The sequence below is a fragment of the Falco rusticolus genome, chromosome 6 (genome assembly GCF_015220075.1).
Source record: "Falco rusticolus isolate bFalRus1 chromosome 6, bFalRus1.pri, whole genome shotgun sequence".
Lineage (NCBI taxonomy): Eukaryota > Metazoa > Chordata > Aves > Falconiformes > Falconidae > Falco > Falco rusticolus.
The window spans coordinates 25,127,003-25,153,635 of record NC_051192.1 but is presented as its reverse complement, the minus strand read 5'-3'; the positions used below and the strand labels follow the sequence as shown (position 1 = coordinate 25,153,635).

General features: G+C 41.4%; 1 protein-coding gene across 1 annotated transcript in view; it reads right to left on the bottom strand.

The window, feature by feature from the left end:
- The window catches only part of ARMC2 (armadillo repeat containing 2), a 68,840-nt gene extending 55,647 nt beyond the window's left edge, over positions 1 to 13,193 (bottom strand). The window contains exons 1-5 of the mRNA XM_037392929.1: positions 13,098 to 13,193; positions 8,949 to 9,170; positions 7,597 to 7,669; positions 5,175 to 5,340; positions 3,710 to 3,917 (exon numbers count right to left, since the gene is read on the bottom strand). Coding sequence (XP_037248826.1) covers positions 3,710 to 3,917; positions 5,175 to 5,340; positions 7,597 to 7,669; positions 8,949 to 9,166 — 665 coding nt within the window. The 5' untranslated portion in view covers positions 9,167 to 9,170; positions 13,098 to 13,193. The remainder of the gene's footprint in view (positions 1 to 3,709; positions 3,918 to 5,174; positions 5,341 to 7,596; positions 7,670 to 8,948; positions 9,171 to 13,097) is intronic.
- Positions 13,194 to 26,633: the final 13,440 nt, after the last annotated feature.

The window sequence follows — 26,633 nt, the reverse complement described above, 5'->3', positions numbered from 1 at the left end:
TAGGATGACATGAACTGCTTGGGCTGATATAGATGAGGAATCTTTGTCCTTTAGTGAAGTGAAAGGATTTTGTACTATTTTTGTGCATATTGCAGCATCACAGGTATGTTTGGTACTCTAAGCCATATGTGCACCTAAATGTTGTCAGTGATCCTTGATACAAGTGTATAAAGCAGCACAGGCAGCATCAGCAAAAAATCAGCTCTGTCTCAAGTACACAGAAAGCATGCACAACCCACAGAGGAAGGCTGTATTGGGTTTGCGTGGCAAGGTTTTGGTAGTGGCAGAGAGGCTACTGGGGTGGCTTCTGTGAGAAGCTGCTAGAAGCTTCCCCTGTGTTTGACTCTGACAGGGCCAATGCCAGTTGGCTCCAAGAGGGACCTGCCACTGGCCGAGGTCGAGCCCATCAGTAACAGTGGTAGCACCTCTGGGATAGCGTATTTAAAAGGGGAAAAAAACCTGTGCCACAGCAACTGCAGCCAGAGAGAGCAGTGAGTATTTGCGGGTGCAACAACTCAGTAGACGCCAAGGTCAGCAAAGAAGGAGTGGGAGAAGGTGCTCCAAGTGCCAGAGGAGGGATTCCCCTGCAGCCCCTGGTGAAGCCCACGGTGAGGCAGGCTGTCCCCCTGCAGCCCATGGAGGGTAACGCCATGGATAGACACCGGCAGCCCACAGCGGACCCCATACCAGAGCAGGTGGATGCACCTGAAGAAGGCTGCGACCCTTCCACGTGGGAAGCCCACACTGGAGGAGGCCCCTGGCAGGACCTGTGGACCCATCGGGAGAGAGGAGCCCAGGCTGGAGCAGGTTTGCGGGCAGGAGCTGTGACCCCACAGGTGGACCCACGCTGGAGCAGTGTGTGTCTGAAGGACTGTGCCCAGTGGAAGAGCCACAATGGAGCAGTTCATGAAGAACTGTAGCCCATGGGAAGGACTCATGTTGGAGAAGTTCATTGAGAACTGTCTCCTGTGAGAGGGACCCCATGATGGAGCAAGAGAAGAGTGTGAGGAGCCTCCCCCTGAGGGGGAAGGAGCAGCAGAAATGTGTGATGAACTGACCACAACACCCATTCCCTATTTCCCTGCGCCACTTCGGAGGAGGAGGAGGTAGAGAAAATCAGGAGTGAAGTTGAACCCAGGAAGAAGGGAGGAGTGGGGGTGGGAACGTCTTTTAAGATGTGCTTTTTATTTCTCACTATCCAACTCTGCCTCGATTGGTGATAAATTAATTTCCCCAAGTCAAGTCTGTTTTGCCCATGGCAGTAATTGGTGAGTGGTCTCCCTGTCCTTATCTTGACCCATGAGCCTTTTGTTGTATTTTCTCTCCCCTGCCCAGCTGAGAGGAAGCGACAGAGCAGCTTTGGTGGGCACCTGATATCCAGACAGGCCAAACCACCACAAAGGAAAAGATGCCCCATGCAAAAATACAGATCTTGCATTCAACACAGAAAGAGGGAAGAATGTTACGTTATACTCTTCTATTTTGGAGAAAACTAGTCAGAACAAGATTGGAAAACATTTTTTCTATTATCTTAAGGCCAGTAATTTGAAATCTAATTTCAGTGATGGGTGAAATTCAATTGTCTCTAGTATTACTCTCCCTAGTTCAAACATGGGTATGACAAGATACATGCATTAATATTCCATCTTTTATGGTTAGAATCATTAGTATCTTACCTATCACATTAAGAGTCAGAAAATAAGTAACAGGTCATAAAGAAATTAAACCAGAGGAGCTTACAGAAAATGAACCTTGACAACCTATTCTTCAAATATGCATAATGATATTTGAAAAATATAAAATTGAAAAAATATAATTTTCCCCTTTCAACTTCTTGTATTTTCTAAAACTCCTCTCACACAGAGAAACTGAACTGAAAAAGTCCTGTAAGACTTCATGTTGTAATAAGCAATCTTTTCAGTAATAGGCTTTTCTTCGCCTGTTCCTAAGAATATATCAAATCTCAAAAATTACCAAGGTAATCAAAGTAAATCATGACATTCTGTGGTTCAGGCTAGCAGAAAACTCAATTGTTACAGTACACAATGCCACATGAATGGGTGATCACAAAAAGCTCCAGTAACAAAAATCCCCAAATCAAAAACTTGCAGACCTTTCAAGCTTATAATGGAGAAGCATATAATTTTAAAAGATAGCAAGGATGTATACTGAGTTAACTGTTCAATTATACCTGCAAGTTTAAAACTTAAGACTCAGAAGGAAGGCCACGCTTTCCATTTAGCAGAAGTATCAACTAACCTTTTCTTATTAGAAACACTTGGATACCATTAACTAACTACCCATTTCAACTGCAACACCGAAGTACTTCACACCACACCTTTACTAAATAAAAGTCAAATTACAGTAACTGATGTAGTATGATAATCCATACAGCCTTTACCTAAAAAGTCTTTTGGGTCACTGATTTTAATGGGAGAAAATGATTTTGCACTGAAACATTCCCCTTGGCACTTTCCTTCACCCAAATTTTTCATCACTGGCATTGGACTTAGTTTCTTGTTTTCCCTCCTTCCATATCTATGAAGCTGCTTCTTTGCTCCCGCAAGTCTCAAGTCTTTCAGAATGTCTTTTTTTAAAAAAAAATAATCCTGCTTTCAGTTTAATTTCAGAGTGCTACAATAGCACTGCTACATATCATTTGCTGTAACAGCCTCAATGGACAACATTCTCTAAACTATTCAGCAATATCATCAAGTTAGTAAATGAAACACGTTTCATTTTATAAAATTAAGAATATACTCCTTAACATCGAAGGTGCTTAAGAATATCCAGGGAAATATTTTTTTCCTAAGCATAAAAACATGGTAGAAAGAATATACCTACTGGCAAACATATTTAATAGTGACCAAGTGTTTATAGGACATGTTTTGGAAATAAACTCTTATTCATTCTTTATTGTAGAGACTGTCAGATCTGTGAACGTTACTAGCACAAAACAGTTGTTCATCCATCTACTAATGCAGCAACCAATACACCTACTGAGCATAGTGCCACAGACTATTCCTCACTGTGCAAGAATTCAGATCTGAATCAAAAGGAGGGGCGGGGGGGGGAAGGAAAAAAGAAGGACTTAATTGTGAGTTACAGAATGGATGTAATAACCTAGGTTCAGTAAAAACAGACTGCACGCACATAAGTCTCATTACTCTCTTTCACCTGTTAGGTCATGAAAAAAAAATGAACTGAAAAAAAATGCAAAGCCACAGAAATATTCTGCCTCTATTGCCAATGAGTTTAAGCCTGGGGTTTGTGCATTACCACATATTTCCCCAATACCAGAACTGAAAACATGGCTCTACTCATCTGTGGAGCTAAAGGAAGAATGTACAGCACCTTAAAACAGGCTTGAACCGTAAAAGCAAGGACACTGAATTCAAACTTGAGTATTCTATACTCAATCATTAGAAGGCTTAGTTTTGAAATGTTAACAATCAAACAAAATTAAAGTTATTTCATATCAAACAACTTCCTACTAACAATTTTTGGACAAATTAGTCTTCTAAGTGTAGAAACTTCCTAAGAACAGGGGGTTTTTTTCCTAATGATCTAAACAAAATTTTGCTTTAATGCATAAATAGTGCTACCTTCAAATTCCATCAATTTCAAACATTTTGATACTTGCACAATTTACTATCTAGGAAGAGGGTTGTGCAGAAAGCACACATTACCATACCCAAGCAATACTGACCTTTCTCTTCTCAGATGGAGTAAGTGTTTTCCTGCTGTCCCTTTCAGGAAGTCTTCCCTCTCCAATCTGCTGATATGCTCATTACAAATTAATAGTCTACTTTCATCATTAAATGGTGTGTATGACCTTTGGTCTGCTAAGCAGTTACTATTAGTTCTGCAAAGATTATTCATCATAGCTGGTTCTTCAGAATCTAGCTTCTCTTCACCTGAAATAGCCAAAGAGAACACATTTTGTAGAAGTGTTCTTACACAATACACGTGACAGAGCTCAAAAGAAATTACTGTTTGTCATGTTACATTACCAGAATTTGCTTGTATCAATTTAAAAGGTGAGAAAGCTTGAGACTATTCAGAGCAATGTAGTCAAAGTCTTCTTATGAACATAATTTCTTAAAGTCTTTCAGTTTTGCATTTTAACATTTTAATCTTTCATCTATTTTATTTTCATTTCCCTTTTAAAGATAGGTGGATTATACATTGTGAAAGAAATTATTGTATTTCAGGATCTGAATATTATGAAGAAACACAAGCAAAAGGTAGCTGTTAAACTTGTACCTTGGTATGTACACATGATAAGGACCTGCACAAAAATTTACATAAACATTTACAATATCCTCAAAGGGAAGAAGAGGCAAACTCAGGCTATAACTACATTAGGTTCTCAACTTGTCCAATTAGTAACATCAACTTATTAAGGCTAATAGATTAAACTACATATCAAGGTACATGATATAAATATATATTTATAGAACATATACATAATAATTAAGTAAAGTTTAGTACTTTTTGCATAAGACTTATTTTGCTATAAACTGAATAGCTCACTTTTAATCTTATCATATAAAGTGACAATCCCAGGCAATGTAAGAATTGTCATTATTACAAGTAAGCTTTCATTAAAGACAGAGTTCCAGCACATTTTATTATGAGCCAATGTGCAGGAAACCAAGATGTCATTTCCCATGTGCAAGAAAATCACTTTTAAATCCCATGTTTAGCAACTTTTATTAAGTCTCCACTAATGTAACTCAACAACAAATACAAAGTAGTTGGAAATCTGTTCAAGACATATCATTCTTCTTTGCTCCTCCTTTTACACTCAATAATCCATCAAGGAATCTCCTTAGATGATATTATCTCATTATCTCTTTAAACATTTCAGCATTCAATATTAATTTTACCCACTGACAAAAACTTCCAGTAAAAATTCCATTACTTAGAAACTTGCAGGAAAAAAAGGCACCTGCATAGCTTTCAACTCACTTTCAGAAGTGAAAGTCAGTATGATTTTTGGAAACCACATTTTGAAAACTGCCTTAAAGCCATTTAAATGTTTTTAAAATGTCCCCTGAAAGGACATGCAGGTCCTTTAATGTAATATAGTAATTCATGTAATTAATGATATTAAAACCCATCATGCAGTTTATTTTTCTAGGAAATAATACATATCAAAACATTCTTACTCTGATCAGGAGGAACCATTTTAGCAGAAAGGGAATTTTCCTGAGAAGTTCTAAATAAGCGTGCCCGAACACTGCTGACTTTTCTAACCCCTGCAGCATCAGCAGGAGGTTTTGGAAAAGAAATGGAACATTCTTCATCTTTTGCAAAAGTGACTGGTATTGGTTTCTGTGACAAAGATAAAAAAGGTATTTTAATAAAAGCACAGGTAAATTCATTTTCATATAAGCAAGAAAAAAAAAAAAAACCCAACCCAAATTATTTATAAGAAGGGTTCAGTTCACAATAGAACAGATAAAAGTTTCATAGATTTGGTCTTTAAGAAATTTTCATTTTCATATCCAGAATCTAATGATACCATTCCACTGAACAAGCCAGATACCTGTACCATTATCACCATAGAAATCTATTTAAAAGCAAACAATCAGGGATGCAGAAAACAAACAATAACTAGCCTGAGCAGAGCAACTTAAACTAAAAATTATTTATTTCCCTCGTAAATACTCATTTAACATCATCTGCAGTATGCTTATTTAAGAAAAAAAAATGTTATGCCAAAGACTGGTGATAACAATTCTAGAGGCACATCTATTCTTTAGGATTTGGTTTTCTGAGCACTAAAGTAGTATTTCCAAAACACTTCAAATGTGTTCATATCGTATGTACCATTCCTTATCACACTGAGACAAATCATGCAGATCCAGAAATGTGTAAGTTCTAGTTTTATATATGTCATTGCCTTTCACCTTAGAAGATGTGACCAACCCCCTGAACTTCTGGTACAAAAAACTTGTTGTGCCCTACATAAGTGCATTTCCCTCTAAGATCAAGGTTCTTTCCCTAAAATAAAGAATCCATTAGAAATTCTCCAGTTTGATCCTTCAGAGCTCTACCTCGTGTTATTTGAAGATAGCCAAGAGGTGAGATCTACTCCCCCACAACCACCGTGACTAATACAAGCTCTTCATTTACAGTGTACTAACTTATCTCCATTGGTAAAGCAGAAAAGGCTGGTTTTGCATTGGTCTTAACAGTAGTTTTCTCTATAGTTTTTTTCCACTCTCACACACACGATAAATTAAAAATTAACACCAGTATTTAAATCCAACTTGAGATACATTTAATCTAAATATAAATACAGTCAGAATTTTTAAAATTTGATTCATATCATTACCTTATCAAAATTAGTGAAGAATAACATTTCTTGGATTTTTTTTCCCCTAATTTTTTGAAGAATGCTACATTTGGATTACTGTCTTGAAGAAAGAATATACACAGCAAGCATACTTAACTGCTTTAACATGCTCTGTTTTCTCAGGTACTAAACAAACGATCATGACAATCTTATACGTGAAGATTAAATATACAAAAACCTAAAAGGGTAGATATACTTATAAATCAAAAACAATTCAAAACTTTCGCAGAGGGGCAAAAAGGGGTTCTTACAAGTACCTTTATTTGGTTTTAAATAAACTACAATCACTACATACTGTAGACGTATAAGTCAAACAGAAATCACAATCAACCTAGTTACTTTCAAGTTATTGATCACACAACCACAGAATGGTAGAGGTTGGAAGGGACATCTGGAGGTCATCTTGCCCAACCCCCCTGCTCATGCAGGGCCACATAGAGCCAGTTGCCCAGGACCATGTTCAGGAAGCTATTGAAGATCTTTGGGTGGCCTGTGCCAAGGCTTCGTTACCTCACAACAGGAAAAGGTGTTTCCTAAAGTTCAGAGGGAACCATCTCTTCAGTTTGTGCCCACTGCCTCTGGTCCTGTCACTGAAAAGAGCCTGGCCCCACCCTCTTTGCACACTCTCTTCTGGTACTTATATACAGTGATGAGATCCCCCCTCATGGGCCTTCTCTTCTTCAGGCTGAACATTCCCAGCTCTCTCAGCCTTGCTCCAGTCCCTTCACTGGACTCTCTCCAGTAGCTCCCTGTCTCTCTTGAACTGGGGAGCCCAGAACTGGACACAGTATTCCAGGTGTAGCCTTACCAGTGCTGAGTAGAGGGGAAGGATCACTTCCCTCAACCTGTTGGCAACACTCTTCCTAATGCAGCCCAGGATATCATTAGCTGCTTTCTTAGTGGCAAGGGCACCTTGCTGGCTCATGTTGATGCTCATGAACTTTTTATATTTTAGTAATTTTACACAAGAAAGCTGACTCAAGTATCCATCTTCTGATTCTTGTTAATGTCACTTAGAATTACAATGCAGTACAGCAATATTTAAATACTTAAAATTATTTTCAGGTTTCTTTGGGGGAGAAAAAAAATGACAAAACTGACTTTATAAGTCTCAGACTAGCATTACAACAGGCTTCCATTTCTCCCCAATGTAGTCAAACCATTCTTTTTCCCTAACGCTACCGATACACATATGTCAGTATTGCGTGAGTTATTTCCAGAGTACTCACATGATCCAGCGGGCTAAGACGAACTCCAGACACTGATCTTGGTTCAGCCAAATCAAAACTGGATGCATGAAGGCTAGCATAAATAAATCAAATATAATATGAATAAAGAGGACCCAGTATTTTCTGGCAGTTTTTTAATAGCATGCTTCTTCCCTTTGTCAATGAATACAGGGAAAAGGGGGAAGAAAGGAAAAGTGATAGAGCACTTCTATACTATACTCTTCTTCCACAAATGCTATTTAACTTTGATATCTGCTAATCCAGCAGCATTAAGGGAGAAGAATTACACGATAAACTGTATTATGGTAGGTGTGCAGGCTATTTCACACACATCTGCAATAATTCTCTAATATTAGCCTAAATTCACGCACAAACCCAACAGTGGTTAGTGCCCAAGCTATCTGACACAAGCTGCAGAACGCTGCATGGCAGAAAACCCGTATTTGTGCAGGCATGAGCATGCTCCTTCCCATACACTGAAGCAGCACAGACAGAACAAGCACAGATGTCTGCCAGAGAGACCTCATTACCTGGTCACCAACAGCCAAGTCCTACTCAGGCTCTTGCCTTCTGTAAGGGCACAACACTACGCAATAAGGAATATGGGATACATTGAGAGCCTGAAGTCATGCTGCCATGAGAACAGCATAGACACTGACTTACTTTATGGCCATTCAAACACATTTGAGCATCCCTTCTGGCATGCCTGGCACCTGACATTACAAATACAGTTCATATCTTCTCCCTACAATCATTACAGAATTGACATATAAGGAGAGCTAAAAGACTGACTTGGAAAATGGATGAAAAAAGCCCAATACACATTTTTTTTCTCGTCACAGAAGACTGATCTATTGAATTCTGTGAATTATAGTATGTAACAAAGCTCCACATAAAAATAATTTTGAAGCAGTATAAATTTTGTTTAAAAATGAGCATTTCAAACTTCAAGATCTACAATTTCGTATTTAAAAAGATCTGAGAAAGCTCTGAAAAAAGATCTAGCAAACAGTTTATGTGGAAACAAGCAAGCTTTCACAGTTTCTAGGGAAAAGCTGAAGACTATCTCACATAAAAGCATACATTGTCTTAAGAAAAAGGTGAATTACAGACCATTTGCCTATACTATTCTCCACATACAAAACCAGTGTAATGACTGCCTCTGGTAGCTCTAATCCACAGGAACTTCCTGGATGTTTAGATTAACACCAACAGTAAGGATCATTAGAAGAACGCAAAGGATGTGATTAGGAATAGATTAACACAGGGAAAAAAGTCACTGGAAACATAATTACAGAATCAAATCTCTTGCTGCTAAAGGATATTTGAAAAAAATCTTAAAGCCACAGTACCTAAAAACTGAAGGAGGTCTATTCTGAGGAGCTCGTGAGGATCCATATCCAAAAAGTTTCCTTTGATCTTCTGTAGGTGTAAATGGTCTCTGAGTACTTAGCGTACGTAGAACATTTCTGGCTTCATTTATAATCTCAGAACTGGTCTTCTGCTTTGGCACTGAAAGCCTGTAGAATGGTTCCGCCTTTTCTGTATTTTTACTCTTTGAAGCTTGCATTCCTCTGCAAAGTAGGAAGAACACTGTAAAATATATAAGGAAGGCACAGAATATAATGCTAGTTTTAAATTACAAACTGTTAATTCATCAATGGTTATGCTGCTGCAATGTAGTTAAAAAAGATATTGTAACAAAATCCTAGACAGTGCTCAAGTAGCTGATACTGCATTTCCCTCACTATTTCTCAGTTCTATAGGAAAATCCTGATGGCCAGAAAGCATGTGACATGGAGGGCCTTTAATTTTGTAGAGGGAGCTAAAATACACCACACTCAGTACCACAGTGCTTTCTGGGACCAATACTACAGCAACGCTGTTTCTTAACACTTGATTACAGGAATTTAGTAATATGCTGTAAAGAGATACTTTCTTTCCAATGAACTTGTGAAATACCCAATACGAGTGATTTACCTTACCAAGGCCAGCTTCTTAATTAGTCAGAGGTATTACTATTATCAGTACCTGAGGCACAGTTATCAGAACTTGATAAGCAGAGACAAGAAAAACTAAGCAATAAGAATTCTTCTTATTCTGGATTTTTACACTTCCAACTGCTTCTTCTGGTTTTATTTTGAAAGCCTATACATTCTTGCACAGTTTCTTTAATTAATACACAACCCCCCCCCCCCCCAGCTGAACTACACCAGATAAAATTGGATGCCAAGGAACAATGCACCAACCTCTGTCACTAAAAGAAGCATAATTATAAAACACAGGAACAGATCAGGAGCCGGAGCCTGACAGTATTTTTAATCTTTCCAATTACCATTAACAGATTATTTTTCTTCATTGTGACTGAATTTGGCTGTCTATGCTCCCTACTTATCCCTCTGTTACAATATGATTCAAAAGAGTTAAGTGAGAAATACCACTGCAGCAGTCTGTTTGGAGCAATTACACAGCCACTCCTCACTGAATAGAGAAGGTATATTATCATTCCCTATTCTCCTAGCCACTGGGAATCAAGACTTTGACCTTTAAGTGGAAGGTCTTCTGCATGGGCCATATGTCCGGTACAGTAGTTATCCAGCATACATGGAAACAACAGCTGTGAATAAATACTGAAACATAATCAACATGATTCTACAAATCAGAAATTTGACTTAATTCACACTTCTTTTCTGGTCTATATATTTCCACCCACCTTGCTAAATTTTAAAATAAGTCTTCTCATGTAATTTAATATCTTACATTTAATCTTTGAAGGACACTGTTTTCTTTAGGTCTTAAAATCTCTGTGATCTGATATTGAAATGTGTATTTTATGAGATTTACGTATATGTTCTACAGAGTTAAACTAAGAAGCAACCTGAGAGGTACAATGTGTTTCTGTGGAACAGCCCATCTCTGATACACTCAGCTTAAAGTTTTGTTAATTCGGCTGTCAACTGCAGATGTTCTATCCTAGAAGTGCATTTATTTGCCACAGTTGAGACCAAACTGCTATTACAATATCAACGTTCTTTTGAAGCTTTCACCTCTTACCTATGCAACTGACAAAGGAACTTTTGTACTACAGGCTTCATTAGATAGGTCCTACTATTTAGCCGCCGTTAGTCACCTTTCCAATCCATTAAAAACAAAGTTTTAACCACTAACGTTGCAAAGAGAACCTAGCTTGGTTTGAACGCTTGGCTGAGCCCCGCAGCAGCCGCTGCCGAGCGCCGAGGCGGAGCCCGCTCCGAGCTCTCACCGGGGGGCGGCAGCGAGCGGGACGTCAGACAGCACCTGGCCGGGGAGAGCACCAACGCCTCCTCATTTTGGCCTAAGGTAGCATTGCACACATTCAGAAGTAGTAGCGATACAATACCAATGCATTATTAACTGTTAATCCATAACCGTTTGCCAGAAAATGTAATAGAATGCAGAGAAACAAGTAGGCAGTGTCATAAAATATGAGATGCGTGTGTGTGTGTGTGTATATATGTATATATATATATATATATACACACACACACACGATAGGATAAGAAAGCTTACTTTTCCTCTCAAACCTTTAGGAACCATGAGTAATTCTTCACCTGAATGAGTCTGGCTGCTGTGCCATCACAGCACAACCACTGTCTCTCAAAAGACGGATAAAGATGATTTGTACTCTTTGTTTTCTATAACGCCCAAGGCTGAAACACCAAGCAACTGCTTTGCTGCAGCAACACTGAAGAAACAAGCTTCATCTGCTCTCCAGTGTCGCACACCCCAGAGGATTTGAGGAAGCACTTTCAGCTATATGACACCAGCTCTATTCCCAGAAAATTACTACCTCAACCTGTGCATAAGGAAAAAACCCTCCAGTCACCAGAAGCTTTCTTGACTTTGATAAGCATAAGGTACCCGAATGATTCAATCACAGTGCCAAAGACTAACTCAAAGTAAGGTGCAACAAGCCAGAAGTGGAAGTATAGGATGAAAGAGCTGCACAAGAGTGGAAGGGAAGCGACTGGCTGCCCAGTGTACAATCTGGTCTTACCCTTGACTTTCATTATTTATACAAGACTGTTAGTTCTGCCTGGTTTTGTATTTATTTGTAAGAATTTCTATTTTTCCCACAAACTCTACTCTACATCCTTTTTAAAATAAAGTATCTTAGTTGCAAGTAAGAAATAATTCTTAGTGCTTCTTCCTGAAAAATCCAGTAGTATTCCCATTTTGATTCCCAAGGCCAGCAGGGGACAGATAAAAGGAACGTCACAGTGTCAGTGGGGACAGCATAAACAGTGCACATAGATCTTGTCCCCCACTGCTGTCACCATTTCTCAGGTAGCCTTTAACCTGCACAGATTAAAAGCTCCTCTCTGACTCTCTACTGGAAGCTAGAAGAGTATTGCACCAGTGTCTGAAGAGCCGTACTGGGGCTCTTGTCTTTTTTCCCCAGTTGTTTCCTCTGGAGGTCTGGTCTTTGCTGTACAGGAAGATTTGAAAGTAATAGATAGCAGTACAGGATCAGAGAACCCCGGATTAGTCCTAGCTATCTCCAGAAGTGAGATAGCTGCACCCTCACAGCACTTACTCTGGGTCAATCAACACATTAGAGAATCACGGCTGACTACATCAGATGTGGCACCACACTGGCTCTGCCATCCTACCTCCCACCTCAAAACCAGTGTCATTTAACAGCTAGCACGCAGAGTGGTATGCTTGCAATCACCGAGTGAGGAGAAACCCTGTACTCAAGCCATGAACATTTGCTCACCTATATCTGGATCCACGTTCCGTCTGCCCAAGCAAATTTCCACAACAGTTAGCACCCAAATGCAAGTTTAGTAAGAGTGAACTAATAACGGGTATTGTAAGATGTCATTTTCAACATCAGCAATGTATCGACCACAACCGCTACGCTTTCAGATTGGTGGAATTTTGAAGCCAAGAGATCACTACCAAAAAGAAACGAGAACAAAGTTACAAGAAACCGAGCCTGGGGCACTCAACAGAGCGAGATTTCCAGCGCAGCCCTCAGATAGCTGCACAAGAGGGACTCCCCAAACCAGCAGCACCTGTGGAGCACGAGCTGAACCCGGGCTCTGCGAATAACCAACCAAACCAGCAGCCGAGACCCCCTCCGGGCCGCGGCCGCCAGCAAGCTGCCAGGAACGGAGCGGAGCCCCCCCGCTCCGGCCGCTTTCGCGAAGCCCCCCGCCCGAGCCACCGCACCCCCCAGCCCTCCGCCCCCGCAGCGAGGCGGCAGCCCCCGCGGACGAACGCTACGGTCAGGCGGGGCACGGCTGCGGTTCTGTCTCCCTCACGGCCCCGCCGAGGATCAGCACCCGCCACCGCCTCCGCGGGGCTCGCGCCCCCCTCACCCTTCCCGCCGCGGGCGGCCTCAGCCCACCGGCGCCTGCTGTTCCCATGGCAACAGTACACACCGCGACCGTGGGGCGGCCGACGAAGCGCGGCCGACGCGGCGACACGCCGGGCCGGGCGGGACCCTCACTCACCTCCGCCGAGGGAGACGGCAGCCCCGCCGCGCCGCCGGCACCCGTGCGCCCCGCGCGCTCCCTCAGCCGCACCTGCGGGGCCGGGGGAGCCCGGGGGAGCCCGGGGGCCAGCGCGGCTGCGCGGCCACCTCAGGCGCATGCGCAGGGCGGGCCGAGGCGCGCGGGGCCGGTGCAGCGGCCGTGGCAGACCGGCTGTGGCAGACCGGCCGTGGCAGCCCCCGTCTGCCCGGGCGGCGCCCCCGCACCCCAGCGGCAGCGGCGGGCCGCGGGATGGGGGTCGTGGTGGAGGGCACTTCCCCCAGCCGGTCCCGGCCCGCGTTTAGGGCATAGTAGCAGGTGGCAGAAGGCCAGGTCAGGGTTGACAAGTCACTCGGTTCGGCGATGCTGTGTGACCTGGCAGGACACCTTCTCTCTGAGCTCAGATCACAAATGGAGACGTTGAAATTTTTCCCCAGTAAAGCGAAACCCGGGGACTCGGGCACGGTGCGCAGCAGCTGCACGACCCGTTCCGGAGCCGCGCTGGTCAGGCCCCGCGGGCTGGGTCACCTGTCCCGGGGGCGCCCCGCCTGGGCACTGAGCCTGTCCTATTGATATTGTATGAACTCCTTTTAGGATAGAATAAACCTTGTAGTTAAAACATAATGAATGTAAGAAATATATTCTAATGAAACCAGTAGTTGCACAAGAAAAGCTGCTATGAAATCCTCTGTACAGCCCTGTACCAAGGCTAAGAACTTATATTTACTCAAAGAATGTAGGTATAGTAATTAGGTCATGTAACCATAGTCTGAAAGAAATAATTAATGAAATAACTGATGAAAGAAAGAGTCTGTTTCTTTAACTTTCTCTAACAAGGGGCCTGTTTATAAGTTATCTAGAGGGAGCGACTAAAAGAAACAAGCAGAAGAAACAGATGGTCGACGGATTGGCTTAGACCAATAAAAACAGTGCAAACTTGCAAAACCATCACATACCAGGCAAAAGGTGAAAAGTACACCATGAGGAAGACCTACGGCCTTCCTCCCAGAGACCACCGCCCACATCCTGAAGACCCCTGCCCACAATGCTTGGAGGAATTTGCGCAAGCGCAAAGGACTGCTAAGCTAATTAACATACGAAGCGAGAGTAGGCGGGGTTAGGTAATGAATATGTATAGGCGGTAATTGAATATTCATTGCTTTATTGTATAAATATAAGATAGTTAGTTACTTTAGACATGCACGTCAGGCAGAAGGATCCCCCGTGTATCCAGCACTGCCAATAAAGAATACTTAGTCACTAAGAACTTTTGACTTCGTTCTTTAAATCACTATCTCCTGCTCGCCTCCTTCTCTGGGAGGCCAAAAGCGCCTTTCACATTGACCCGATACCATAAAGTCGGGCACAGAGAAAAAAAACTCTAAAACCTGAAGTTTTAGAAGGCAGGCATTCTTCATTACTGCGCTGGGAGTGTCACCGAAATCGGGATTATGAAACACCTTAACACCAACGCAGCATTAAGCAGCAGGCGTTGTTTACTGCGGTGCACGGGGGATCGCTCCACATAACATGCATGGCTTCCTTCTCTCAGGTAGCTTTATGCAGTACATGTATACATATTCAACAAATTTCCCAGAAAAGACATACGTATTCATGAGATTGCCCAATACTAATTATAATATTTGCCCTCCCCCTTACGCATGCCCAGCTGTCCAAAGCAGGGGTCTTCGGTGGTCTCGAGGGTCTGCAAATTCACCCACTCCTCTATCCAGTTGGCTAGTGTTTTCCTTTGTAGTCCCCATATATGGTCTTAAACCAGGTCATCTCGGTCGCTTACTCTTTCTTGGCCTGGAATCACTGGCCTTGGGCCAGTTTTCCTTCATCCTCCAGGGCTACCTCTTTGTTAGAACCTGAATTTATTGCTTATAAGTATACAAAGATTAGTTTCAAACAATCAAGGTATACTAACTGTTCAAACCTAGGATGCTCAACTACTTCTTAAGATTAAATCTTAACCCTTCCATAACATTTCACCCCTTTGAGACTTATTAATTTTCTAATAAGTCTTATTTATTTCAGTCAGATTTTCAAAGTGATTCTCTTTGTGTGTCTCACCTAAATGGTCTAATTCTGATCTACAAAATGTGGACCCTGATCAGAGGACATTCCTATTGATACCTCAGACCTTGGTATTATTTCTGTGAGTGGTATCTTAGTTACTTCTCTACTTTTGTTGGTGTGACAGGGGAAAGCTTCTGGCCATTCCGAGAAGGTATCAATCAGTACTAAGATACACCTATACCCATTCTGACCTTGTAGTTCAGAAAAAGCAACTTGTCAGTAATCTCCAGGTGAATTGCCCCGTTTAGTGGTCCCTGGGGGTGGTCTTTTCCTGTTCATAGGATTATTTTAAAACAAATTACAGACTTTGCTATTCCAGTCATTCCTATATATATAACCAAATTTTGAAGAGTAGGGGTCATGGCCTCACTTGTCCTTCTTCATATCTCCATAACCCCAATGTGTTTCTTCATAGCTCTTTTCTATAGTCCTAGTCATCAAGCTGTGATGGAACAATGACTTATGTTGGGGGGGTTATTAACCAGTCCTCTCTGTTTACTGTTGTTTGTAACAGCGATGCCAATTGTTGATCTGTCTCGCTATAATTGGGCCTCAGAATTGGGAGCTGTACCTGTTTTACTGGCACTAATGTAGGGATGCTTTGTTCAGCCACCTCCTTAGCAGTTTTATCAGCCAATTGATTACCCGTGTTCACTGTAGTTTCTCCAAACTGACATGCTTTACAATGCATTATTAAGAATTTCTTCCATGTATTTAATAGGTGATCTGACAACAGTCCTCTTTCCTTACAGATAGCCCCATGTGCATGGACTATCCCAAATGCATATCTGGTGATGTATTGATGTGTAGAGCCTCAGCCTTTATCACCTGTGTAGTTGTAACCACTGCATACCCAACCATCCATCTTACATCTCGTGCAAAGCTACTACCATCAGTAAAAAATTCCAAATCCTGATCAGTTAATCCCATCTGCTTGAAATCATGATATGGGGATTCAGAATTCTTTGGTTCTGAATTTAAAAACATTGCTGGGTTAACCACGGTGGGGGTTTTAAGTTCCACATCATCCTGCTCCAACAAGATAACTTGATATTTGAGCATGCAGCTTGGAGACAACCAATGTCCCCCATTTTGTTCTGGAACAGAAACTACCATATGTGGAACATACACCTTAATTCTCTGTGCCATTGTTAATTTTCTTGTCTCTTGAATTAAGAAGTTGCAGCCATGGCATGCAAACATCCTGGCTATCCTTTCCTCACATTGTCCAATTGTTTGGAAAAATATCCCACAGCTCTTCTTCACGTTCCCAGTCTTTAAGTCAGCACACTCAGGCCAAAATGTAGCCTTTCATATACAAATAGTTCAAAAGGCTTAGACAAGTCAGGTAGTGCCAATGTAGCTGCTGACATCAGAGCCCCTTTTTAAGTCCTTAAAGGCTGCTTGGCATTCAGGGGTCCCTAGTAAGTGGTTCTCTTTTGACCCCTTCAGGGTTTCATAAAGGGATTTTAACAATAGTCCATAGTTGAGGATTCACAATCTGCATCATCCTATGCCCAGAAATGCTCTCAGCTCCCACAGAGTTCTTGGTTCTGGAGTTTGGCAGATTGCTTCTTTCCTGTTGTTTCTCAGTTTCCATTGTCCTTGGGAAATCTCAAATCCCAGGTAGAGCACAGTTTCCTCTCCTAATTTGGCTTTGCCCATTGATACACAATATCCTTCTTGTCCTAATATACAGTGATATCTATACAGTGGTATCAGTCCATAGCAGAGCTTCGCACAAACTAGTCCCGCAGGCTGGAAGAGCTTTGTTGGAGTGGCACGAGGCAGCCTCTCGCAGTGTCTCCCCGCAGGCTGCCTCCAGGGCAAGGTCCTGAAACCAAAGGTGCGTCCACCGCCAGGTTTCAGGACACCGTTGGCCAGGTGCTGCAGACACTCCCTGAACAGCTCCCTTGCATGCCTCCCACTAGGTGAGTAATGTGATCACGGCCCATATCAGAAAATCTCCAGACATGTAGCAACAACAAAGACAGGCGGGCTGCGGCTAGTGGGTTGTTTGTGACTGGCGAGGACAGCCTTTGTTCACTATTTCTGAATGTGTTTTGAAATTTATCCAAGAACTGCTATAGGAAGGTGGTTATTATCTCTTTGTGAATAACAGAAAAATGCAACAAACACAGCTCCATCTGATGCAGCTTCTTCCTTGGTTCCTTTATAACATACTTCAGACATACCTGAAAGCACTCTTCAAATAAATTCATCTTGTGTATGTATTTATATGTAAATATATATATATATATTACTAACTTTCTACTGATTGCTTACTAACATCATAACTTCTACTTCCTCATGTTTGTTAGACAAGAACCCTGTGGACACTTTAAACTTAGTCTGCCTGTCTGAATATTATTATAAGCCTGTTACACACCTCTCTTCTAGAAAAATGTCCTCTTCCAGTTCCTCTTTTGATTCTAACAAGGCATTATGACAGCTGTAAAAAGATCTCCATGTGTAACCCTACCTGGTTTACATAATATATGTTGTTATCCCTGCTAGCTTTTACTTATCTGTAATTATTAGGCATCTAGTCCTTTCTTATGCAGCCAAGTTCAATACCTCAGAAGTAATGAAAACCTTTCTAGTATTGTACTTGCTTTTCTTTGTATACTCTTCCTTAAAAGCCAAAAGAATGTATGTGTGTGCATGCTATTTTCAGATCATTCACAGTTAGTTTATTCTCTGTTATTTTCTTTTGAGCCTTTCTTTTATTGGGATAATACAAGCAAAGTTTCACAGAAAAATGTGTAGATCTGTTCCCTGGTAAAGCCAGTTTGAATCTCTTTACTGTTATCATCTCATCATTCTTTAAACAATTTTTAAATCCACCCAGTTAGACCCACTAAGCCATCCTTCTTGGCTTCTTTTTTAATCCTTTTCATATTCACATTATTTCTCCTCTCTATTTTCTAGGTCATCAAATTGAAGAGTTAATTTTTTATTCACTTCCTGAGCTTTTGCAATTATAGTAAGTACTTCTTTTGTGATGTCTCTGCTATATCTCAGCTGTTACAGCTTTTTTACTTAAATCCCTTTTCTCATGTGCTTTTTATTGAATGAACTCTCTCAACACCTACTTTAAATGCAGGTACTTAATTAAATCTCCTTGCTTGCAATAATACTGCTTTAGGATGGAAGTATCAAAACATGTAAACTGATGGTCTAGGCAAGCCAGTATTCACTCAAGAGATTGCTGAAGTACAAGCAATGTGATCTGAGTTCTGGCTAAGTAACAAAAAAATACAAAGTATTCAATTATGTCATATTCATTCAAATTACATTATTTTTCAGACTTGAAAATCATTAAAGGGATTTTGTGCTGGTATCCAGTCTCAGTTTTCAGACTGGCTAACTTAAATCTGTCTAGAAATTAAACTTACCTGGATATCCAAGCATACAAGGCCTATATTTCAGCGCAATTCAGAATTAGTTTACAGTGTTAAACACTCTGCCTGCCAAGTGTTCATTGATCATACCTGCTGCTTCTTGTGGCTGACCTGTAAGCGCAGCCTCCAGTGCAACTTCAGCAACACAGGTGGCAATGCAATCCCCATTTCCCCCTATTGCTTTCCTCTTTTTCAAAACAAGTCCCAGCCCCAACCCGGACAAAAGTCTTCCTGTCATATTCAACTTGCATAGACCATCTGGTATGTGCTGTTAAATAAGCTCTGTGTTTCCTATCACTTGTAGATCATTACAAAGGCAGATGAAGCAGTTCATTTTACAGCAGTTAAAAACAACCCCTATACTAGGTGGTCTAGTAAGTTTTAATCAAACAGATTTATGAAGATCTCTTTATATGCAGCAGGGAAACCTGTCACAGGAAAAGAGCATGGGGTATATGAGGAGATGACTAGTTGGTCGATAAGGGGAGAGCGGTATTTGCTGCTTATCTTAAGTAAGGTTTTGACTGTCTCCCATTAGACCCTTGCAGACAAACTGATGGAGTATGGGCCATTTAAGTGGATAGTGAACTAGGCTGAAATGTGGCTGAACTGTAGAGCTCGAAGGGTTGAGATCAACAGCATAAAATGCAGCGGGAGGCCAGTCATCAGCAGTGTGTACCCTCAGCAAGTTTGCTGACAATACAAAACTCGATGGAGTAGCTGCTACACCAGATGGTTGTGCTGCCAGAGGGACCTTGGCAGGCTGGAGAACTGGGCTGAGAAGGATCTCAAGAAGTTCAACAAAGGGAAATGTAAAGTCCTGCACCTGAGGAGGAATAACCCAGGACGTGCTGGGAGCAAACTGGCTGGAAAGGAGCTTGGCAGAAAAAGACCTGGGGATCCCAGTTGACACTGAGTTGAACATGAGCCAGCAACGTGCCCTTGCTGCAAAGGCAGCAACAGCCTTCTGAGCTACATTAGGAAGAGCATTGCCAGGAGGTGGAGGGACGTGATCCTTTTTTTCTGTGCAGCACTGATGAGGCCACCACTGGAGTGCTGGGTCCAGTCATGGGCTCCCCAGTACAACAAAGACATGGACATACTAGAACAAGCTCAGCAAAGAGCTACTAAGATGACTAAGGGACTGGAGCCTCCTTCATATGAGGAAAGGCTGAGAGCTGGGACTGTTTAGCCTGGAGAAGAGAAGGCTCCAGGTGGGATCTTATCAGTGTGTATAAATATCTGAAGGAATTGTGCAAAGAAGATGGAGCCAGACTTCTTGGTAGTGCCAAGTGAAAGGACAAGAGGCAGTAGGCACAAATACAGAAAACTGCACTTAAACGTAAGAACAAATTTCTGTGGTGAGGGTGGTCAAACACTAGAACAGGTTGCTCATAGAAGTTGTGTGGTCTCCATCTTTGAAGGTATTCAAAATCTATTTGAAGAAGTCCCTGAGTGACCTGCTCTAGTTGGCTGCTTTGAGCAAGGGGATTAGACTAGATGATCTCCAAAGGCCCCTTCCAACCTTAAAAGTTCAGTGATAGATTTTATTTTTTTTTCTCATTCCTTAAAATCTTACTCAGATTTCCCTGAAATGTAAGATTTTGGAAATTGCCATGATCGATCTCTAACCTGCATTGCTCAGTGTGATTCAGTCACTGTGTCAGCATCCTGCAGACTCTGCACCTAACCCTCACTCTGGCCAGCACTCGATTCCCTCCATGCTCATTGTTTAGTCCCATCAATAAAAACCTGAGATTTCCTGGCAAAGTTATGCTAGCTTCCCAAGTGAAATACCCTTCAGTTGGGATGTTTATGCTGACACTTGGCATGCAAGGACTTCTTGTACCAACTAAGCATTGTGAGCAATCTACCAGCCACACACCCACTATGCAATTGTCCCTACATCAATGCCTGCTTTCATTGATTTCCTGCTAACTCTGCTGCCTCTGCCAGTGACTGGAAATCCCTGGTGTGTTAGCAAAATGCCTGCTTTTCTTCTAGACTGCCAACAGGACTCCACATGACTTTGCTGCTGCTACTCCATTTAAGACCCAAATGTCTACAGCAGGAAGGGATACTTGGTGAAACAGCCTTTTGTCAATGATAAATAGATATGGAAGGAAAATGTGAAGATTGTGGAGGCCACAGTCTAAAGTAAAGCCTAAAAGCTGAGATAAGAGCCAGTGTCAGGTAAAGGAGAAAATGCAGTTTGTTTCCTCTTAAGACGCAACCTTCAGTTTAGTGGTCCAAGGTGTTCCTTTTCTGACCAGCTTGTGCACACTTTTCAATGGTTGTGCATTCATTACGGACAAGATGCTGAGCTGGGATACTGCTGTTATCATTCACATAAGCCTGTGGTGAAGGATACCAAGAACTGGCTAAATTGGAATAGATATTTGGGAACAGAGACATGGGTAGAGTAAAAATTATTGAGATACAGAACCCTTTAGGGAAGTCACTGAACACATGTAGCTAATAAGGAAGGGAATTTACTGTAATAGGGCTGGTGTGTTAACACAGTGGTCTTACTTTCTCAGGGTTTCTGCATCAGCATTCCTTGCCTTTCCTCCTAATGCATTCTCCTGCCAAATTGTATCTATTAGCTGCTGGTGGGAGGGAATATTAAGAGTATATTGAGAGTACTGAAATGTCATTATTTGGCAAAAGTCAAAAAAGTCAACCCCAAAACTTTCACAGAGCAGAAACAATGCTATAGCAAAGCAGTGAGTGAGCACATTCATCATTTACAAACACACTTGCTTTAAAATTATAACATGCAGTATCATTGGAACAAACCCAAATTGCTTTAGATGATTTTTTAGTGACAGTGGAATCAAATGGGTGAGTATATCTTTTCAGTAAATAGTTCTATAGAAATTGGACTTCCTGAATTTTGTCCAGGAAATCTAAGACAGCACTCAGTCCGTGTGCGGCACAACACATACACAGTCATGCCAGACCTTCTGTGCATGTCCTAAGCATAATATCTGTGAATATGTGATAAACTGGACATGTCCAGAACACATTGCACTTAATATAGGCTGCCTGCAGACCACAGGTACTGCATGTCCATAACATGTCAGACTTACTGTTCGGGAACTCACATTACGCATACAGTTATGCAGAGGTCCAGCAGGTTCAATGCATGGATATGGTCTCTAAGCTCTATGTATTTTCCATCCATCTATATACGTATGATAGCTGCTAAGGAATGCACTTGTCTCTAGTATCTGGGAATGTCATGGAAAAAAAACCAAAGCAGTGCCACTGATTCTGTGCTGAATTCAGGACACAGAATGAATCTCTGCCCAGCAAATGGAGGGACCCTATGAGACCCTTCATGTTTATTGCAGGAGACTGCTAAAATAGAGTTTTGTGGTTTGGTGGATTTGTCTGGGTTTTTTTCCAGTTACAGGGGGTTCGTTTTCACAAATACCTTTCCAACCAGAGCTGCCTTGTCTCTGTTGCCAGAGTTGGCTTTGTAACTCTTAATGATAACAGTATAGATGAGGAGGAAAGCATGGGCTTTCTCCCAAACAACATTGATGTAAAATACTGTCTAGAGAGATCACCATGGAGCAGCACTGCTATCATTTTATATATTCAAAACAAGATGGGACTAAATTGGACATAAACTTTATTTACTGTTCCACCACAGTTAGCAAAGCCCATTGTATCAGGTTCATCTCTTATTTCCAGTACATTACCCAGCATGAAAAGACCGTGAAGCAGGAAATACTTAATTTTGTGTAGCTCACTGGAGACTGAGCACCCCAAATAATGCCAGAATGCCCAGATCAGCACAGCTTTCCAGAAAGCTGGCACCACCTATTTCTCCATTGTCTCCTCTTTGAGCAGCTCTTGACTCAGGGTGAATGTGCTATGAGGTTAAAAGAAACTTGATATCCAACCCTGAAATTTTCTCACATCCAGTGTTCTCAGTATGACTCAAAACTACAGTTTGTTCTTGTAGTTTAGCAAATAGTTTCTAAACTAGTTAGCTACTGTTCATTGTCTCTGTGTTCCACTTGTCCACGGTACCCTATATTTTGGGCTGCTCTTTAGATAAGAAAGAATCATTTCATTTGCCCTAAATGAACAAGAGAGCTCTGCTGTTTGATACAGTCTGGGTTTCTGGCAGTCAGAAATCTGCAATATGGAGAAACAACACATACAAAAATAGGTTATCACATAAGATAGAAGAATTTTTGAAAATCTGACCCAATATTTACACAGATTTTATGATGTGGCATTGTACATCACAGTATTCAATGGCAGCTCCACAATATGCTGCAAAAAATCACCAGAAGGCAATCTACCAAATGCAGCACAAGGTATTCTGGGTTACCCTCCCATAATGCCAGACTTTTGCTGATGAAAGCCTGATGCTCTGAGGACATACTGCATCTTTAAAACAGCCAAATGTGAACATACCCTGCCAAAACAGCTATGTCAGTAGCATGTGCCAGGAGATCTTCTGCCAGCAAAACTTTCTAGTTCAAACAAGGCCAACAGTGGTGTATGCAGCCTCGGGGTACCTCATGAGTGGGCATCCTGGTGCCTGCTCACACAGTGGCAGCAGTGCAAGAGGTGAGGGGAGAGCCCAGCTGGCCTTCTCCTCACAACACGCAGGCCAACGTACATCGTAACTTGTATCTACTCTTCTTTACACTCCTGTGGCTGGCCTTGTTTGAATAAGGCAGTTTTATAGGCAGATGTTCTGCTAGCATGAACTCTTGATATTCAACAGCTGGTCTGCAGAGGACTTCTTTGCAGGTCCAGTTACACCAGTGTTACACGCACTTCTCACTAGGCTGCAGTGCAACTGTACATCCTTCATTGCTTACTCCTGCCTTACCACTTGCAGTCCCCTCTCTCCAGTACTATGCTGATGAAGCAAACCCAGCTTCCAGTAGGTCATTCTCTGCTAAGTGATAACAAGAGGCCATCTACACTCTGTTGGAAAAAACAAGATCCCTTTCCCTCCTCTTAATTTATCACAATACAAATGTAGCATTAGATGCAGCTGCGACAGGTTTGAGTTTTGGTTTGGCTGCTGTAAGTGGAATTTTTCTTTAAAATTTTTGACAAAAGATCATGTACTGCAGTCACAATCATTTTTGCAAATAAAATACTAACAGGAAAAAAAGAAATATTACTGACAATTATTGAAAGATATTAGTTGATTTTTCTGACTCTCCAACTGGAAAAAAAAAAAATGAGGAAGGGTCATTAATCTAGGCCCAGTGTTTCCTGGGAGAAAAATGATCTGACTGCCCAAAGTGGGAAAATGAGGAAACTTGAACTTTCAGACCCACAGAGAACATGAATTCATGGAGAATGAGATCTCAAGCATGAGGATCATCTTCTCCAAGGAAGCTGTGACATGATGGAACAGTATAAAAGTGAAAAGAAATTAAATATGAGACTGGCTGAAAAGTAAAACTGACTTCTAGGGTAAAAGTAATTTTAAAACAAATATTTTAACTACCAGACTCAAATTCTTAGAAACAATCAAAGTGACCACTACACCATGAGTACAATTCTTACACTCCAAATTTTTATAGTTGTAAAAAGGTATGTACATGGAATTATGAAAACCTTTATTCTAATATTTTAAGTAGGTGTTATTCAATTTTAGGGAATTTCAGGTATGAACTAGTTCAGATTTTTGAAGCCAAGAGTTTTGAAAGTTTATATCCACTAGGGTCGGGAATTTAATTTTCATTGAGCTGAATTATATTTCCTGCAAATGTGAAATTGAAGAATTCAGTTCATACTATTGTGATACCTGGCTTTGAATGGTATTTTACTAACAGAGCTCCTCAAGAATACATCTTCAGTCATATTTTTATTCATTACCTTAAAATAGGAAGATGGAGTTTGTTAATGAAATTTGCTGATGACACAAAAGCGGGAGACATCATTAATATGGAAGGGAATGGCAATATGATACAGGAGGACCTGAATAACCTTGAGAACCAGAGTAATAGAAATGGAATGAAAATTCATAGTGCAAATTCCAAGCTTGTGCCCTTGTGAACTAATACAAATTTCTGTCGTAAGTTGCAAGGTCATCAGTTCAGGAACAGAAATACACAAGTTGTGCCTGGAAGTGCAGGTTAACAACTGGCTTCAAATGTTAAGAGGATGTGAAAAAGGCAAATTTGATCCCCAGGTTTACTGGGAGAGATAATTCCAGTAGACAGTGCGGGTGACTGTGGCTGGAGCGTTGCATTAAAAGAGATGGAGTAATCTGGCAGAAAGTAAACCCCCTTGCTTTATAACTCCCCTCACCAGAAAGGGAGGTTAGGTGTGCCTAGGTTTAAATTCTGAGTGACATCCAATTTGCCACTACCAGTCGAGTTGCGTTTAATATGTAAATTAAACTACCATGATTCTGGATACACTAATAGCGGTCTGCACCTTCAGTCCAGTCATGCTCATGAACTAGCATGGCCGCACGCTAGGGTTCGGTCGCGTTCAGTGAGAAACTTTGATAACTGTGTATTTAAACACTGCAGTTTTATTTGGGCAACAGATATATAGGTTTTTTGGATTGCCAGTGATAGTGACTGTCTGCAAGAAAGCACGTGCAAATACGATGTCATTAAGTACAAAATGCGTGAAAAGGTTATAAATCATACAGCCTGGCTATAAATGTTAGGGAGTAACTCTCTAGAGAGATTTCTAAGATTCCCGAGAAAAGTGCTTAGTCTAAATATCACCCAAGGCGTCCCAAGGCGGGGAGAAGCAAGGCTCAGCACCTTGGCTGATCGCAGTAGTCAGAGGCAGTCTGAGATGGAGTTTCCCTTGACTTGTTCACAATGATATCTTCTTCCAAAAATTCCCCATTTCCCTGGCTGTTTTTATATCCTTTCTACCTTCAAGGTGAAGACTGAGTGACTGCAGTCATACATACCTTTAATCATGATTGGTGTGAATTTCTCCCACTTCACATTTAAAGGTATAGTTTACAAAAAATCGAGGATGCAGACTCAAAGAGGAGTGGTTGCACCTTGGAGGTGGGTAGCCTTTGGGATGGAGGTGTGTTTTGTATTAAAATGACACTAAAACGAGCAAAGTTTACAAAAGGGTAGCACTTTGGCAAGGTCTCGAAAAACTGTTGGCTCAGGGGACCAGATGAGCTGCTTATCAGTTCTAGAGGACCATTTCTTCCCATTTATCATCATGGAGCATGGCCACGGAGTCTCCACTCCACTCCACCCTCTATGATATGTTGCAGGGAGTTGCTGTGTTAGTGGATTCCTCGCAAGTCTGCTGCAGCTGTGACCCATCCTCAGAGCTCTTTGGTTTTATACTTTTCCTTAATGGGTGAACAATGCTACATTTTTCATATAAACCCTAGTAATTTTACTAATAATTCTACACTGGACAAGGCAGTGCTGAGAGCCCCTCTGGAGCTCAGTGCCATCCAGAACATTTGCCTTCAGGAAAGAAGAACTGAGATGGGGATGGGTGCAGAGAAGGGTGGCAAGGCTGAAAAAGGGACAAGCCCATCATGGCATAAGGCTACAATGGCACAGCTTGTTTATTCCTCCAAAGTGAAAAGTGAGAGACTCTCTTTATATCTCTTTAAAGAAGATAAAGAGCAATTGATGCTAAAAGACAGTGTTGGTTCAGGAATAAATGGGCATTATCTGACCTGAAAAATTCAGAATGCAATTTTTTTTAAAAGTACTGGAGAGATAAGTTTCTGAAACAACCTCCCAGGAAGACTGGAGGAGGCAAAACCTGAACTATATTAAAAGCTGTATAAAGAGTGGGGTGAGGTAGCTGCCCAAAACAGCTGGAGCTGAGACCCAGTTGTCCCATTTAGTATTCCTATTAAAAACATTGAAGTCATTTAGTAGCCATTCATAAAAAAAGCAAAAGTAAACAGCCTTCATTTCTAACCGAGTTCTGCATTAGCACAAATTAGATCAATTTTCAATTGGTGAGCCAGTTCATTGTTTTTCTTGATAATATGAATGGCAGTACCAGTTCCAAGGACAAGATGAATGCATGT